This window comes from Apis mellifera, linkage group LG6 (assembly GCF_003254395.2).
Source record: "Apis mellifera strain DH4 linkage group LG6, Amel_HAv3.1, whole genome shotgun sequence".
Lineage (NCBI taxonomy): Eukaryota > Metazoa > Arthropoda > Insecta > Hymenoptera > Apidae > Apis > Apis mellifera.
The window spans coordinates 8,775,145-8,793,498 of NC_037643.1; the positions used below are offsets into that span (position 1 = coordinate 8,775,145).

The 18,354-nt window shown below is 28.6% G+C and overlaps 1 protein-coding gene and 1 long non-coding RNA gene across 3 annotated transcripts in view; one reads left to right on the forward strand and one right to left on the reverse strand.

Annotated features, from left to right (window-relative positions):
* Window positions 1-18,354, reverse strand: part of LOC408887 (ankyrin repeat and SAM domain-containing protein 1A) — a 70,474-nt gene that overhangs the window by 19,532 nt on the left and 32,588 nt on the right. For both annotated transcript variants that reach the window (XM_006565384.3, XM_006565385.3), the window contains one exon: window positions 16,763-16,937. In XM_006565384.3, coding sequence (XP_006565447.1) covers window positions 16,763-16,937 — 175 coding nt within the window. The remainder of the gene's footprint in view (window positions 1-16,762; window positions 16,938-18,354) is intronic.
* Window positions 2,553-5,025, forward strand: LOC102655070. Its single transcript, XR_410237.3, has 4 exons — window positions 2,553-3,023; window positions 3,497-3,634; window positions 3,796-4,250; window positions 4,588-5,025. It is a non-coding gene; the product is annotated as an uncharacterized LOC102655070 (long non-coding RNA).

Genomic DNA, 18,354 nt, shown 5'->3' on the forward strand with positions numbered 1-18,354 from the left:
TTAAAACTTTGTTACAACATTTTCGAACATTTTTTTTAAAAAAATGTTACGATGAAGTAAAAAATAAATTTTAATGAAATTTTAAAGCATTATGCTAATTACAAAGTTTAAAATATTAATTTCAATCTAATAATTTTTATCAACTATATGTTTTCTAATACATAATAAATACATAACCTCACATAGTATACCTTGATTAAAGAACGTTTCCTTTCTTCTTTCTGTATTCTCCATAACCTCTAAAAACGCATGCAATTTAAATTCAACAAAATTTAAATATAAAAAAATTATGAAATTTCAATAAAGATATCCTGAACACAAATCGTAGAACGAAAAAAATCATATAAACACGTTTCTTTCAAAGGATGTTATCTTTCCTTCGTTGAGAAGTTAAAAACGGAACAAAGCAGACCGTCTCGATTGCCAGTCAATTGTTATTCGTCGGATGCGCTCGTGAAATCGAACTGTATATTTGCCCAGATGTACGCTATATTTCGAGGCTGGATTATAACATAACACATGAGGCAAGAGTCACAGTCAAACATAGAATCGTATCTAAAAATATCAGAATTGCAAGATAGAAATAAACTGGTCGAACAACACGAATTTCATGAGACACATAACCTTATAGCATATTCCTAATGAGTTTCTAATGTTCCATATCAGAATAATCAATAGACTAGTAGTATATTATGAATCATAATATAGAATGATAAAATCAGTTAGCAATTAGCATTATAATATCTTATCAAATAAGAAAAATATATATATATTAAAAATATAAATATATAAGATGAAATTTTTATTTAAATCATTAATATTTATAACATGATTAGGTTATGTTCTTTAATCACTAATCGATTTTATGAAATTCTATCATGGCCTAAATTATTCTTAATAATTTAACATAATATACGTGATTCAACGCGAAGAAAATATTTCTAACTTTCTTTGACAATGTTTTCTCTAGAAGAATGCCTTTCGACGAAAGAACGCGGTACTACTAGGTAAAAGAACATATACTGCCTCAATTATATTCGAGATAACTATCCTTTCTCAGTGTAAGACGGAAGAAAAGAAAATGAGACAGGTAGAAACTATAAAAACCGGTAAAAGAAACTTGCGTAAATTGTAAGAATGAATGTTACGAGAATAAGCTAACAGATTTCAATCAATCGAGTAATTAAGTTCAATCAAGTGTATACTTGTATTTAATCCAATTTAGGAAGAAAATTCGAGAGAGAATTTATAATCAAATGACTTCGATAATCTTGACATCAATAATCTTTTTTTATCTTTTTATTACCTTCTATATTTTCAAACATCAAGTTATTTTATTGATGGTTTTTATGATCTATGGTGTTAATCAATTTTGAAAGGTTTTTTTATTAAAATTATAAAAATTATCAAATTATTTCTATTCTTTTTTCCCTGATTTTATATAATTTTTCTATAGTATAATGATTTATACATATTTTTCATTAATTTCAATCATTCGTTTCACTTTAATAACCTGCTATTATAAAACGCGCAATATCTTTTGATGCATCACAATTTATTTACTTTTCCGTCTCGGAATATGTTAATTTGCTGCGCACTCAGCTTTTCTCTATCTCTTTCCAACGATATATCGCGTGCCCACGAATGATATCGAGACGGCGATTTCTCAACTCGCGACGCGTCCTCGAACGTGACGCAACGAGTGGACGAACTATTATTACATCAGGCCACGCGACGAGCAACAAGTATCGCGGTTTTTGCCAGGCATGCCAGGAACTCCAGCCATGCAGGATTCCCTTGGCGAATGCACGTGGCACTAATGCACGCTCTGGCGCGCGCTCGCGCGTGTGCACGAAACGTCGAAACAAGAGAGGGCACGTAATAACACTGAGGAAAGCACAGAAAGTTTAACGCTCCCCTATTACCGACTCTCATTTTTCTCTTTTCCTGCTAGTTCACCAGATGTCCTTTTTCCTTCTGAACAGGACACGATGCGCGCCTCTGAGTTCGCAAACTAGTGACATGAACAATGGTTATATAGTTACACAACCAGTTGACGATTCACTGACTTTTGGAAAACTTGGGGACTCTTGCAATGGACACGTGTGTTATTTTGTAAAAATTTCTACGCAGCTGTTATACCCGCATATATATATATATATATATATATATATATATATATATATATATATATCCACGCTCGATTTCGTTCGTCTGCTAGTGAGATAACATAGTGCGATATTTACAAGGGCGTAATTTTAATATTTGGTCGTTGGCAACACTTTATATAATATTTATTTGTACTTTTTTTGATAGTTTTATGAAAATGTTCTGGATAAATTTTATCAATGTGTATCATGATTTAATAATTAATAATAATAATATAAAGTTACCTAAATAATATATAATTGTGTTAAATTTTCATTATTTTCCATATTTGACAGTTTAACTTGATTCTAAAAATATTGATTATCTTGTTTCAAAATAGCAAAAAAATATATACACTGTGTTAATAAAACATTTTATCTCGAAAATATCTTGTATATTATCACCTTTGAATATGTTTATTTTCTAAAAAAATCACAACAAAATATTAATGTTTCACTTGTTACACCATTTAGAAACACTTTTCTTACACACTTGTCATATCATAATAATTCAATATTAAACAAAGAATTATGACATTTCACTATTATGTTAATTTTAAACAATTCTAACATATATCAATATCATATAGTATAGTTCATACTGTAATATCACTATAATTGTATAACAAGAACATTGGTTTTTTAACGCAACATGCGACACGCCCTACTCGCACAAGTCGCACGCGATCCACCTGTCTCGATCGATCCTCGTCTCGACGCACACTGGCGCCCGATCCCGGCGGTTCAATCGATTCTCGTTCGACTCGGGACACGTGACCCTACGTTGCCCTTCCCCAGTCTACCTGTGCGTGAGTCAAGCATCGGACTTTCGACAAATTTCCGTTTCGATCGAATCAGAAATCTCTAACAAAGCTGGTAAAAGTGCAATTGCCATAATCGTGAAAATTTAATTTATAATAATTAGTTGTTCGATAACTTATCAATGAATGTAAAAATGACATTTTACTGTTTAATTGGATTCTCTGTTGACAAACGATGATTCATATAATTATAAATCTTCAAGATATATTGATCATGTGCACTTCTGACAAATAAATTTTAATTTTTCAATTATTTTTCCTTCACTCATTAAAATTATAATTTTATATTAATTGATAAAATTAATTAATAAACACGTAGTCTTTTATAATAATAAATAATTTATGGATAATAAGGTTTTGAAATGAAAGATTGTCAAACACAACAAATCATTCACAAGATATCAACAAATCTGCATTCTTTAATCAATTTTTAACAAATTTTCTTTCTTTATTATATAATCTAATATCATCTAATGTACAAATCCTTATTTTACTACTTTTTTAACTTTTTCCTAACCTCCAATCAAGTTCCCAGCAACATACATTCAGGCCAGTGATTCCGGATGGAAGCCCGATGAAACGACAAAACCGGTCTATCAACCGAGCCAGGTTCGTGCAGGTCCAGTTCAATTTCAGCACCGAAGGATTCGTCGTGCACCGATCAAAGTAAGCAACACGTAACAAATCGCGATATTGACCTGCGTTTATTGTTTCTCGTATTGTTCACCAAACTAGAGAAATTCAATCATTCGAGAGAAATAAACGCGAAGTTAATCGACGATGCACCACGAGGCTGGTTAACGAGACGACTAATTCGAACGTGTTAGGTCCACGAGGAGCAGTTGCACGATGGTGGTGGTGGCAACGTGTGCGAGTAGGAGTAGCGTGAAGAGAGGGAGGGGGAGGTCCAGTCCTCACCACCCGCACTTACCAGCCGGACAATAAAGAAAGGAAAGGGAGAGGCGAACAGCCGGTAAGGAGGAACAGAGATACATTAAAAGTCATCCGACTCGTATAGCCGACAGACCAGTGTGTTGTTCGTATGGAAAGATGACCCCAGAGATGGGACTAGTATTCGCTGGGACCCCAGACTGAATTAAACGCTACCATTAGTTGGAATGATGAAGAGAGGAAACACGGATGTCGTGAATATTTCGTCATTGGCACATTAATCTCTTTTTTGCTCGTTGAGCGTTTAGTTTTGATACATGGAGATTAACCTACTTTTGGGTCGAGGAATTTATAGAAGAGTAAAAAAATATTTTGAAGATTGGATTCAAAGGTATTGGTTGAAAATACTTTACTAATTAGTTAAGATAAATTTCCGGAATTTAAAACAATTTAATATCGTATCATAATAATTATAATTAAATGATTGCATAATAAGAGATTTCTATGATGCTTTTGTCAAGACAGTTTAATTTTGAAATGATATTCAATAATTAATTATAATTAATTAATTTATAGTAATTTTTAGAATGAAACTTTCTATTTTCTATCTAAAATTATCTAACTAAAACTAAATCCCAAAATTTACAATATTGGTGTAATTTTTTGGCTATATTTACTTTTTTCTAAAGAAGAATCAGTCGATTTTCGAACTTTCGAAGCCCGTAAAGTTCCAGGTCTTCAAAAACACGCAGACGACCCTGAAGAAGAATTGAATGGTACAGAACAGACAATGAATCTACATTCGTGGAGCACGCTTGCATATAGTGAAGGTTCGTTCCAGCTGACCAGGGTCGACCATTGTCATGTTAATGAATAGAAGACACATTTTCGAGGTTGAAAATTGCGCTTGTTCACGGATTTCGTTCTATGTAATTATCTTATACCTGAACATCATTACGTATAATGCAAACTGACTTGAAGATATACAGAAGATATACATGAAAATAATGAAATAAGATGCAACTTTATATCAAATTTAATTTTAAAACGTATATTAGATTGAATGTTTGACTTAATGGGTATTATTAAAATTCTTAATTTTTATACAAATTAATTAAAATAATTAAAAATAGAAGAACAAAATATGATATTTTGAACGCTTTTAGATAACAAATATTTTTGAATGATGTATTACAATAAATAATAGTAAATAAATTAATCTAATTCTAACATTTTTTTTTTTAATGAATCACTTAAAGCAACAAGCAACGAAAAAAAAAAAAAAAATAAAATTCAACGATACCAAAATAAAACTGTTTTCATAAACTAATTGTATCAAATTATCATCACGCTATTGTCGATCTAATCAATGTTGACAATACAAGCAATGTACATGAATACTCCTGTAGAAAACATGATTCGTCGTACACGTCATTCGAAGTGCCGTCGTTGAGTTCGTTACACTAGCTTTCTGGGAAACTTCTTGGAGGTCATGACTAATCCATTCCGGTACAGAGGAAACGGTACGTCTTCCATTAAAATGCGCGCTGCGTGCGTGCGAAGCACACCTAAGGCCCCGGTTGCTTCCGTTTAAGATCAATAGACGCAAGTGAGCAACGAGTAATTACGTCGTCGGTAAAAGCCGTGATCGTCCACACGAATGTGAGAACCATCCTTTAGCAATTCGTTTTACGCCCGCGTAAACCGCACCTCTTCCTCGAATTCGATCGTAGATTTGTCTGGAATTACGATTTATCGCCACGTTCCAAACATTGATGTCTCTGCAAAGGATGATTATAAAGACGTATGAGAGTGAGTGTACGTAATAGTTCTTAATTCTCTTTTAACTTTGCAACGATGAGGAATATGTCTTGTCTGTCTACTCGTATTAAATTTTGAAAATTTAGACGAGAATTATTAATTCAGTAGAGAATTTAATCTTTAATTAAGACACGATGATAAAGTAGTTTCATTATTTCTAATAATGCATCGATATTTTTAACCTTATCTATTTTTTGTTTTTAATCAAGTTATTTGATGTGATCAAAATAAATAATTTGAGGTTAATTTTGGATATCAAAGCATTCATTTATTATGTGTATAGAAATGTATAGAATGAAATAACGATTTCTTTTATTATGTGATATAGTTTTTAAATTAATAATTTCATTGAATTTAAAAAAAAACTTTTATAGTTTCTAAATCTTTTTCTTGATAGATATTATACTATAATTTACTTAATATTATACTGAAATTTATATAGTTTTTCCAATATCCTAAAAAATCATGTATATTTTTCATAAAACAGAAAATTCCATAAAATCCAATCATTTAACAAATTATCTACAATTACATATCAATGCATTGTAATCAAATCTGTCAACCAAACAAGTTTCATGCAACGATATAACCTAAAATTTCACTTACATTTTTTCAAGTTTTTCTGCTGCAACCTTCATCACTGACACGACAAATTATATTTCCATTTTTTCTTTTTTCATTTGTAAGACCAAGACACGATTAACAGAACGGAACGAAAGAGCATACGAAAAAATACTATGTAAAACAAGATCGAAGGTTTCCTTTGGAAGGAGGAAGAAGCTTGTATGAGAGCGAGATTATGACATCATGGTGGAATGCATTAGCCGTGGTGCATGAGTCACGCAACTTTGTCGCGTTGCATTCTTTCGGCGACACGATCATTTACAATGATTTTTTTTCTCGCATGTGACGACGCAGTTCATAGATAATTCGAGCATTCTCGTAATTGATGCGATAAGTGAAGCTACGATGCGATTACCCATTAGCTGGGAACGTTCGGTTTATCGCCGTTGTTTAGAATTAATTTCGCAATGAGGTTAGGTCGTTGATTAAAAATTTCTTGCGAGACTCGCAAGGAAAATAAAGTCAATGATCTTTGTGATGCTTATTTTGATATAGTGGTAAATAATTATTTTTGTTTTTTTCTTATTTTCTTCTATTTAATTTATGTATTTGGAAGGGACACATGTGATAATGTATGAATCAGTGTTGACATTAGAAACACGTGTTCATTGATAAAACAAAAATAATAATGTTTTGATTATGATATTTTTATTATGGAAATGGAGTATTATTGTAAATAAATTATATTTAGGTTTGGATTATTTTTTATATTATATTTTATAATATTGGTAAATAATATATTTTTTAATTTATGAAATATGAAGTAAAGGATATAATTATTTTTAATCTGATTATTTAGTTAGTTTAATTTAATATTTAGACTTTATTATAAATTTTATTTTAATTTCTTATTTTACTTCTTTTCTTTTGTGTTTTCTTTTTTTTTTAGAAAAAATTAAGTATTCAAGTAAAAAAATATAATAAGTATATCTCAAGAGCTTTAATGTTTCTAATGATACTTGACAAAGAAAATATTTTGGAATTTAAAGGAGAATTTTCAAGCAACTAATATAAATTGCTGACTGTGACAAAGTATGTACAAAAAATACCATTTTCAAAAATATATATATATAAGACTAACGAAATCAATTTTATCGAAAGATATATTTATTATGTAGATAAATTTAGACATAAAATTGACTATAATCTTTGCTAAAAAAAAATAGAATTTTAAATAGAAAAAAAAATTTTAAAAATGAAATAATTTCTATTTTTTCCTTTTTGTATTTTAGATTCCAAATGTCTAAATATCAATAGGCAACGATTTCAATCCTCGATTCGTTTGTAGAACATGAAGAATAGTAGAACGGGATTGAACGACAATCACGACAATCATTTCAAATTGTTGACTTTGATTATTGATTTTGATTGTTGATTTCAAGCACGAATTTCCGCGTTCTTCCGGCTAGCAACAAAGAAGTGCACTTTTCGTCACGGTCATAAACGGAATACAATGAGAGGTTAACCAGCTTGCTGAAAGTAAATTCCGGTTTCCCTATGTTGCGATTCATCGTTCGACAAATTTCACATTTTTCTCCTTGATAAGATTGTTACAACAAAGCTTTTGTCATCTTTGACTCAATATACCATTTATCTAGTATATAGATCTTTCTAGTAATTATCGTTTACACTATGATTATGGTATTATTTATGGTTGCAAATTTTATATTTTAATATTTAATCTTTTCCAAATTTCATTTACCAATATATTAATAAATTAGAAAGTACAAATAAGATATATTTAATTTTTTATATTAAAAAATAATAAATTGAAAAATAAAATACATATGTACATATGCACATGTATATACATATGTTTAGAAATATATAATTTTATTAAATATCTTGATACATAATTTGTAAATGTTTTTAAAAATATGATATATTATGATATATGTCAAAAATGCAAAATTGAAATATTACTTAATTTATTTTATTCTTTTATATTTGAGAATATCAAAGAAATTTTAATCACTATTAATTAAAAAAAGAATTTTATATTTTAAAAAATATATATTTTTTTCAGTTTTGATATAAGAAAAAAAAATATTTAAAATGAATTTTTTTTTACTTACCAAATTGTTAATAACATTATAAAAAGAGAAATATGATTTAGAAAAAAATAAGCAGAAAATTACATCGAATGTTTCCTTGTTATAGATTTTTCTCGTGAGATGCCGGAGACGAAATACTGATTTATTTGAAGATGGTGAGAGATTGCCGGTTACAACCGAAGAGATAAACAGCGATAAGATAGAACATATCATTTGTCAAACGAGACGTTGTCCTGTTCTCTGCGTACACGTTTTGCCTCTGACAATCTTGCTACGTGCTTTGAAATGTATTTTCAATGCATTCACTACCGAACATGTTGAAATGTATACTTGTAAATATAGGTATATTTCTTTTTCTATCATGTAAAACTAGTTGCAATGAATAATAATATAAGACAAGACTTTCTCAAGTTGTGTGATATATCCAAAACATGTTTTTAAAAAATTGCTTTCACTATAGAAAATATGAATACATATGCAAAATAAGTGAAATGCTGTTTATATATAAACAGAGAGATATAATAATCTTTCTTTTTCATATAACTATAAATTTCTATTCATTCATTATTATTATTATTATCACATTAAATATAATCAATTAAAATTTCATTTATTTCCGCGAAAAAAAAAGAAAACAATCTTACATTTATTTTTCTTCATCAGGAACAACCAGAGTGTTACAACATCGAGCATCAGATTTTGATTAAATGATTTTCGAAACAGTCCAAGATTCTAATGGAAAAAACAGACACTTACGATTGAAAACTTGATTGTATCCGTTACGATTTTCGTTCTATATGAAAAAGATGAATAAACAAACTGTTATCCCTTTGGCAGCGCGTAAGTACTTGTGCCGTAACGTGTACCGTATTCAACCGGATGTCATGATGTGGTTTGCCTTATTGTAAAGTATATTAACGTTCATGCGGACGTTGCTACCAAATCGGACGAGCGACGTTAACCGAGCCGAATTATGCGACAGCATGCAGCTGCAACATGAACTAGTTATATACTAAAGAATTATCTTGCGTCTACAAACGTTATGTATATTATATATATATAGGTGAATTTTAATTTTGTCCTTTTTTTTTTTTTTTAAAAAACGAAAAATATTTATATAATATAAACTTTAAATTGAATTTATGATGCTATAAATATCTTTTGTTTAGGAGAATTTATCATATTCATTTCAGTTTTAATTTTTTATTTCAAATTTAATTCAGATTGTAGTTATAAAAATGGCTATAAAAGAAATTAATAAATAAATTAAAGAGAAACTAAGAATTTCTAGCGAATCGTTAAAATTTACACTTTCATAAGAATATCATAGAATGGATAAATAAATGTTTGTAATTATACTAATGCTAGTGACCTAAATGTAGAATAAGGAGAAATCTATCCAGCAACTTGTACATACTGTTTAATTTGTAGTCATCCGGGAAATGGAAGATACAAATTCAAATCCCAATCGAGCAATTGAAATCCCGTTCTTTCTCGATACGCTATGTATGTTATGTAACTATAAACAGTTACTTGTAATATTAATGTCAAATATAGAGTAGAATAGGTATTTTATAAATCAAAGATCAAAGATCTACATCATTAACATCTAGTCTTTTTACTAGTCATTTTTTATTCATATTGCTTATTACATATAACTGTAACTAGAAACCACTTTGTATATTGGGTTAACCGTTCAGAGTTGTCTTATTGCAAATAGAATATCTAAATATAGAACGTGAACTTTCCTTGCTTTCAACATTCTGTAATAACTATAACCAAGGAACGATGAATATTAATTTTATCTTTTCCATTAATTAACTTTTTTATAAAAGGAAAATTAAATAAAATGAATCTTAATTTAGTAATTATATTAATTTGTAATATTTTAAATATTAATTCAATTAGTTAAAATACTTATTGTTAGCGAAAAAGTTTTTATTGTATTCAAGAATATGTTAAACAAATTTATGTCAAAAATAAACTTAATTTAATATTTAAATTGAATTTAATATTAAAATTCACTTCAACAAACATATATTCAATTAAAGTAATCTACAATTTATACATTTTATTAAGCATTTGTTCTATTAACGAATAACTAAAACATATGTACTAAATGAATTTTTAAAATGAAAGATTTTGTGAAACTAATGTAGATAAATGTGGTTATTATCGAAAATCCCAAACCTACGACAAGCAGATTCTTTGAAGCACACGATAACGAGCGTAGGGAAGAGCGCGTAGATGCACGCGTGCGTTAGTTATCACTAAAAACGAGCGTAACTCATGGTGTCGATAAGGCAGACTGAACCGTCTGTTGATCTAGTGCCGACTATCTACAGATATCACGTTAATGTATGAACGGTAGTTTCTCCAGTGATGAATTATATTGCTCCAGAAATATCATGGATCAACTCACAGTATATGATAATTCTGGTATAGTAATTATGAAATGGTGTGTTTATTTTTTATAATTAATTATAATAATATATATTAATAAAATTCTGTTAAATATTAAAATAAGAATACTTAAATATTAAATAAACTAATTTAAATAATTATTTCTATCTACTTGCCTATGATTGGCAAGTATAAATGAACCAATCAATATTTAAATTTTCCCGCGATTAATGCAATTTAGAAAATTTTTCAAATGATTGATAAAAATTGATAAAAAATTATTTTAAATTTTTTTTAGAAGAAAAGAATATAAAATAATTTAAAATTAAAATAAAAAATTAAAAAACTATTAAAATATATAAAAAAAAAAGCAAAAATAAAATATTTTTCTTATCTTTAGATCATTTTTATTAATTTATCTACTATAACTAATAATGAATTCGTGATACAAAAAATAATAAAACGATTAAGAAATTTATTTTGCAACAATGATGATTATTGATCGAAAACAAATATGATCAGATTTCAATTTGAACCGCTCATTTCGAATCGGTGTAACACTGTCGTGTTTTCAATATGGCGTCGTATAACCTATAAACGAGTGCACGCGGATGAAAATAATTAAGAGGATAAGGTTAATAATATAAGAGGACGCGTGTCGTTGAATCTCACCTTGTTCCACTTTTTCATTCATTCGTTGGTCGGAAAGAGACACGTGCAATTAAATTATAATATCGTGCTCGGTTTTTTGTCTAATATTACGAAAACGGCCCTATACGAGCGAAAATTGTAATAATAAAAAAAGCATCGGATTTATCGGAAAATTTTCTCATTATTGTTTTTTTAGAATCCTATGAAACTATGTTCTATGAAATTTATACTATTATACTAATTTTATACTATTATTTTCCAATCTGTTTTGAATTATGATCCCTTTTTGTAATATTCTTGTAACTTGCAATTTTTTATATGGAATATTAATATATTCGTGAAATACTTATGGACAATTGATTTAAAAAATAAAGCAAATAAAAACTGATATATAAAAATATTGATTGAAGCTTATTTATTAAATTATAAGAAATTGAAATTGTATTAAATAAAGCAAGACAGAAATGACATCGAAGATAGGTTATCTCATTTTATCTCTATCTCGGTTTATGTTATGCAAATTCAATTGTTTATGATAAATAATTTAATAAATAAGCCTCAACCATTTTAATTATTTTTGTTAATTTTTGTATTTGTTTTGTTTTCTGAAATAATAATTTCAATATTGGAAGTTTCAAATGCAAAATAATTTAAAATGTAAAATGTTACTAATGATGGACAGAATATTCTGATAAAACTAATATGATCCGAGTACTGCAATGAAAGTTGCATAATTACTAGATCAATAATAAAAACGACAATAATGAATATGCATGCAAAACAAGTGCAAAAATAAATCGATGCATCATCTTATTGCTCGCGGATAAATTCAACGTTTTATTCTTTTTTGTTAGTAACAATTTTAGAATAAAAAAGTTTTAATAAAAATGAATGCATTATAATATTTACAGAGACTATGTACAATGTGATGAAATAGAAAAGTAAATAAATATATATAAAAATTTTTTATAAAACAATTGCAGATAGATAAAAAATATTATAATTATTTATATACAAATTGATAACTTACCGTGAACCATTTGAAAAACTCGAAATAATCATGATCCTTGTTAGGTTTATTTCAATGACGAGAAAATAGAAAAAATATTTGCACGCAATCTCGTCGATAATAATTTGTTTCACTCGCATGCAATTCGACTTATTAAACGTACAATAATATTGTCACAACAAGAACGCAGCATATCGCAAAAATTTACTATACACATCTCGAAAGCATCTTGATTCAAATTCAATCGCTGTTTGTTTAATCAAATTTAAAAAAAAAAATAAAAGAATTAAGAGGACAATCAACATAATATTTTAATCACTTTTTACTTTTTAGGAAAAGAAATTTCAACGAGAATAATTTCACTTGTCATTGAACTAGTCGCTATATTGTTTCGCGAAACAATCGAAACGTGATTAAAGATCGAAATAAAAAATGTTTTCGCGAAGTAGAAATGACAACGAGTCGGAAAAGCAAGCTCATGAACAATACTAAACTCGATGAAGAGAAATAGGGACCAAGTGATAAAAGCTCGATAAATGTACGAAAGCGACAAAAAATAATTCAAGACATCGCATTACACAGCAGCATAACGTTTATTATAGCACACCAACGATATCGATATAACGCACTATAATCGCATATTTATATGTTATATTTTCTAAGTGTACCGCCCTACATCTAAGAATATAGGTTATCTATACTATATTTTCTCTTATTATTCGTGAATACTCGTCCAGCGATTACAATAACTAGACGGAAGCGTTTAACACAAAATAAAATATAAAAATCAATCACAAAATAAACTATTTATGTATATATACCATGGCCTAATAAAATTCTGTGTAACAAATCAAATTGCTTAACCTATGAGCTTGACAATACATGGAGCGCCCTCAGTGCATAGTTTCCATTCTCGATGAATAACTAACTAAAAAAAATATCGATTCTCTTTTCGATATATTTATTACTAAAAATCTGATTAATGTGTGGCAGTTTTTTATATGTTAATAATAGAAAAATATTTACGCTCATAAAAGTTAAAATAAATTTTGAAGTTTGAAAATAGGCATTAGAAAAAAATGTTTAACATCGAAAAAATGTCATCGAGAAGAAATCTATCTACGACTTTCTAACTAACGAATACGACGTTCCATGATCATTAGAGCGTCCATTTGTCGATGAAATACTTTCACTTATGCATAAATCTACGATCTACAACGACGAATACTTCTCTTTCACATAAAAAAATTGAAATTCCATGGATATCCAAAATTCTTCTTCAATAGTACGTATGAATTCTTTTATCGCTATTATACATTTTTCATGTGGATACGACTTAACGTTCATTTCCATTAAATTACTTATTACGACTTATGTAATTAAAATGTGAAAGGAAAACGACAAATAGTCACTAAAGAGTATACATATGTATATATGATTGTATAGAATGATTGTATATGTTGATTTATGAGTTTTAACAGTTAAAGATTATATCTTTATGATACATCGGTATCTGTGTAAAAAAAAAAGCATATATTTACATAAGTGTTACCAATATGTGTAATTAGTGATTAATAAATGTATAGAAAATATAATATATATTCTATTCAAAAAAACAATCAATAAAACATTCGATATAATAATCTTCATAAATTTTTTACAAATATATCATGTACATAATACGCAAGATTTGTATATACAGGGTGATGATAAATGAAAGGATTACAAAAGATTTGGAAGCAAGTGGAAGTATAGAAAAATAAAAATATTTTATAAAATTTTCTAAAAAAAAAAAAAAATATTTATATATAATAATTAACTTTTTTGTTTTTCTTATAAATGATAAAGTTTTTTTTAAATAATGTACATTAAATAATGTTGAATTTCTTTCTCCTTTTCTTTTTCAAATTTACTGATAAATACAAGACTTCTTGATGTATTTTTAGATTTTTCCTAAAATTATAATTAATTATTTTGAAAGTAATGTTATATAAATTGATAATTGACATAGTATCTTTTTCTTTATAATTTCAATCAAAATAAAATATGCAGCTACAGCTTATAAACTTAAAAAAAAAAAAAAATTCTTTAAAAAAATTTCTTTTATTCACATATTCTAAGTGCATAATTTTCTTCGCATCTACTAAATAAATACCATCAAAGCAAACTTCTACTTGGATAAGTAACTGATTTGCTAATTTGAACGAAAATGAACAAAAATACATTTTAAAAAACGTTTCACAAAACTAACTAAAAGAAACCAATAATTCTAATTAATCATAGCTACCAAAGCACTTAAAATAACATTAAAAAAAAAAAATTACTCAAATATTTACGATATATTTTTCACGATTGAAAATAAAAATGAAGCTTTTTTTCTTCTTGTCACTCTAATCATTTTCCAATAATCCTCCCTAATATCCATAACCCATTTAACGCGATAAAAAAAAATAAAAATTATCATATGCGTTTCAATAAAATTTAATCTTTTCTCGAGACCACGTCCCACGCTTCCAAATTTCGAAATCTTGCAACACCCTTTATATACCCGTGTATACATCACAGTTACAACAAATTAACGTAAAAGTAATCTAAGGAACTATTCGAATATTAATCATATGTAATATATTGCAATAGTATCATGTAGCATTTTCTACGCTATCGATCGCGCCTTTTGTCCCCCATTAACGAGTGTCTAGTAACCGGAAAGGATGACAACTTCCGGCATCCGAGTGTTTTGTCCCGCGGAAAAATTCTTCGCGCGAATAAAAGAACGTTTAACGCGGACCATATTTAGGTTTAACTCTAACTGCAACGAATATCAATATACGTTTACACGAAATATTTTTTATACTCGTTAAGATATTAATGATATCGAAATTTTATTCCTCTTTCAAGGAGAAAGGACTACTAGAAATACTTTTAGCACCCGTTATGATATTAGAATCGAAATTCTAGCAGTTTCGTTATAAATTAATTTCTCTTTTTTTTCTTCTCTCTTTTTATTCTTGGATTCTTAATACTAAAGTGTTCATTTTTCAGAAGTCAAGAGTTGCACGTGCCCTAGAATACTGTGATCCATGATACTTTCGTACTTTAATAATCCTCTGTCTGTCTTTTTTTCTTTTAGTCAAGATATATCTTTTCTTTCTTTTTTTTTGCAAAATCTGTTCCGGAAGGTTCGTTCTTAGATTCGATTTGGATTTATTTAACGAAATGAGAATGGAATGAATTTTTCGATAATAAATAAAGTACGCATTTGTCACGATTAATATTAATATTTTAAAATGTATTTCCATATATAGCGTTTTATTATCATTGCTATATATATATACTTAATTTTCGAAAAGAAAGTGGTGTAAAAAAGAAAAATCTTCGAAAGATGAATGAAAGATTTGACGGAAGCAAAAATCGCTATTTTCGTAAACACACGAATAAACGTACGTAATTTTCACGCGAAATATTGGCTCGCAACCACGATTCGCAAACGATCAATCCGAGGCCGGATTTCTCACGGGCGTTTCGAAATATTTACATACACGATATCTTTCCGCGCGATACAAATTTTCTTTCACGCAGTATACCTTTACACGTCGACACGTTCACACAGAATTACTTCGCCGTGTAACCGACATATCGCAAACAACCACCAAACAGAAAATATTAGTTCAACGTTCGATAAATCGACATAAAGTACAATCTCGTGACAATGCAAAAATACGAAACAAAAAAAAAAATAACGAAGAGAAAAAGAGAAGAGGAAAAGATGAAAAAAAGATAGAAACGATAATATAATAGTTGGTTCACAAAACCGGTGTAATATCAAAGATCAAACCTTCCGGATCGCCATGTTACATCGAAAACAAAAAAAAACAAAAAAAAAAAGCTCGTGAAGTCCCATTATTATTCTACCTATAGTACATGAAATCGTGGAAACAAAAGCATGGTGTAAATACAATCGATCCATCGACGCGAAACAACAATCGCGAAACGAAGTTTTTTTCCTGATTCGTAGAACGGAAGATTACAAATTATTCGAACGCGAGAAATCATCATCAAGACGATAAAATTTCGAGGAACGAGCGGAATGAACGCAATAAACGATGGTTTATTTATTTTTCTTTTTTTGCAACATATATACTGTACTGTATATATACGATTATAAAATTGTTAGTGATATTTCACTGGCTTCGTCCGGAGATGACGATTGCCGGTACGGCGATCGTTGTCAGGCAGACGGTCAAAATAAGAAGAAACAAAGACGTAACACAACGATTATGCATGTACACGTGGGCAGAAAGAAGCGTCATGCGGTGCAGCCAAGCGTGCGTTGCTGTTTACCTGCGAACGGCACATCCCCGAAGTATTCCTCCACGTTGTCCGTTGACATGCTCTTGTCGGACAGAGACACGCTCGATAACGATCCACTGCTGGCGTCCAAAGAGCCGCTGGCCGGAAACTGCAATAAATCCTCGTCGGTTTCCGTTTCCATGTCGCGTGACCGCCGTTTGTATACCTGTACAGTAAGTAAAACATGAGTATGTACATATATATATATATATGTGGTTTTCGTTTATTTCTTTTTTCTCCTTTAACGGTGATTTTTGATGTGTGTGGATATTATGGAGATTGTTGGATTTTGGTACGATATTTTTCTAAATAATTCTTCCTATATTTGCGGTTTCGTGTTTGATAATTTTTACAGATATCTAGCTATTATTTCCTGCAAATAAAATAAATTATTTTCAAAAATATAATTTGTGGTGATGGTTATGTTCATCGTTGATTATTGAAAATAAAGATAAATTTTTTTTTAAAGATTTTGAAAATATGGAACATAATAAAATACTTTTTTATTAATCGATATCGGAAAGAGAATTTGCATAATCATGTGATTTATTTATTTTTCAATTTTTCTATCAAAGTTATTAAATTTTCTCTTACAATTGACGCATGATGAAAATTAAACTTATTTACCGTACAAAATTTGATTGTCGTATTTTTTTTTTTTTTCCTCCCCTATTTCCAAGTTTTTTTTAACGGTAATATACACTCGAATTACTAGGGGAAAAAAAACGGATCAAAAATGACATTTCGTATGGTAACGTTTACGAGCTATAGAAATTTATCTCTGAACGTTGCACATGAAAACAAGTTTGAACGAAGCAAATAAAAACGATTCCAATGCGATAAAAATCTATCTGTATGGATCACTTGATACGATTATACATAATAAACTTTATAAAATATGAATCGGTTAAATAAATCTCAACAGGAATGTATATTTGTATTCCAAACTTCGATCCGCAATTTAAATCGCGAATACGTATAACAGTTATTAAAATTTCGGTTTACAAAATCAAAAATATATCGTCATCGTTTGCCACCAATCGACATTTTCAATATATAAATATTGAATGTTATAATAATAATAAAAATCCTTGAATTCGTACAAACATGAAACCGATTGATAAAACAAAACTAAACCAATACATTTTAATACATTGTTAAATTTGATAAACTTTTGAAATTAGTAAACTAAATTGATATTTTAAAGAAATTTTGAATATCTAGATTTTTAATTAAGAATACATAATTTTTAAAATATCTTTTTACATATAAAAAAATATAATATTTATATATTATAAAATAGATTTCAAAAAAATATTTAGAATTATTTTACATCCAAATTATCATCTAAAATTGTCATTTAAATTATAAAGAGGAAAAAAAATTGCCTCCTTCAAACAATTCAATCAAATAATATTATCATTCATCAAATTCCTAAAAACCAGATATTTTTCTTCATTGTATTATTCTTGCAGCAAAATCAACGACACATAAATGCACACATGTACTTATTCTTCCCGATGAGAAAAGTCGTTTTACTGCGAAGAAGATGTACGATATCGCTACGTACAGTTCATCCATAA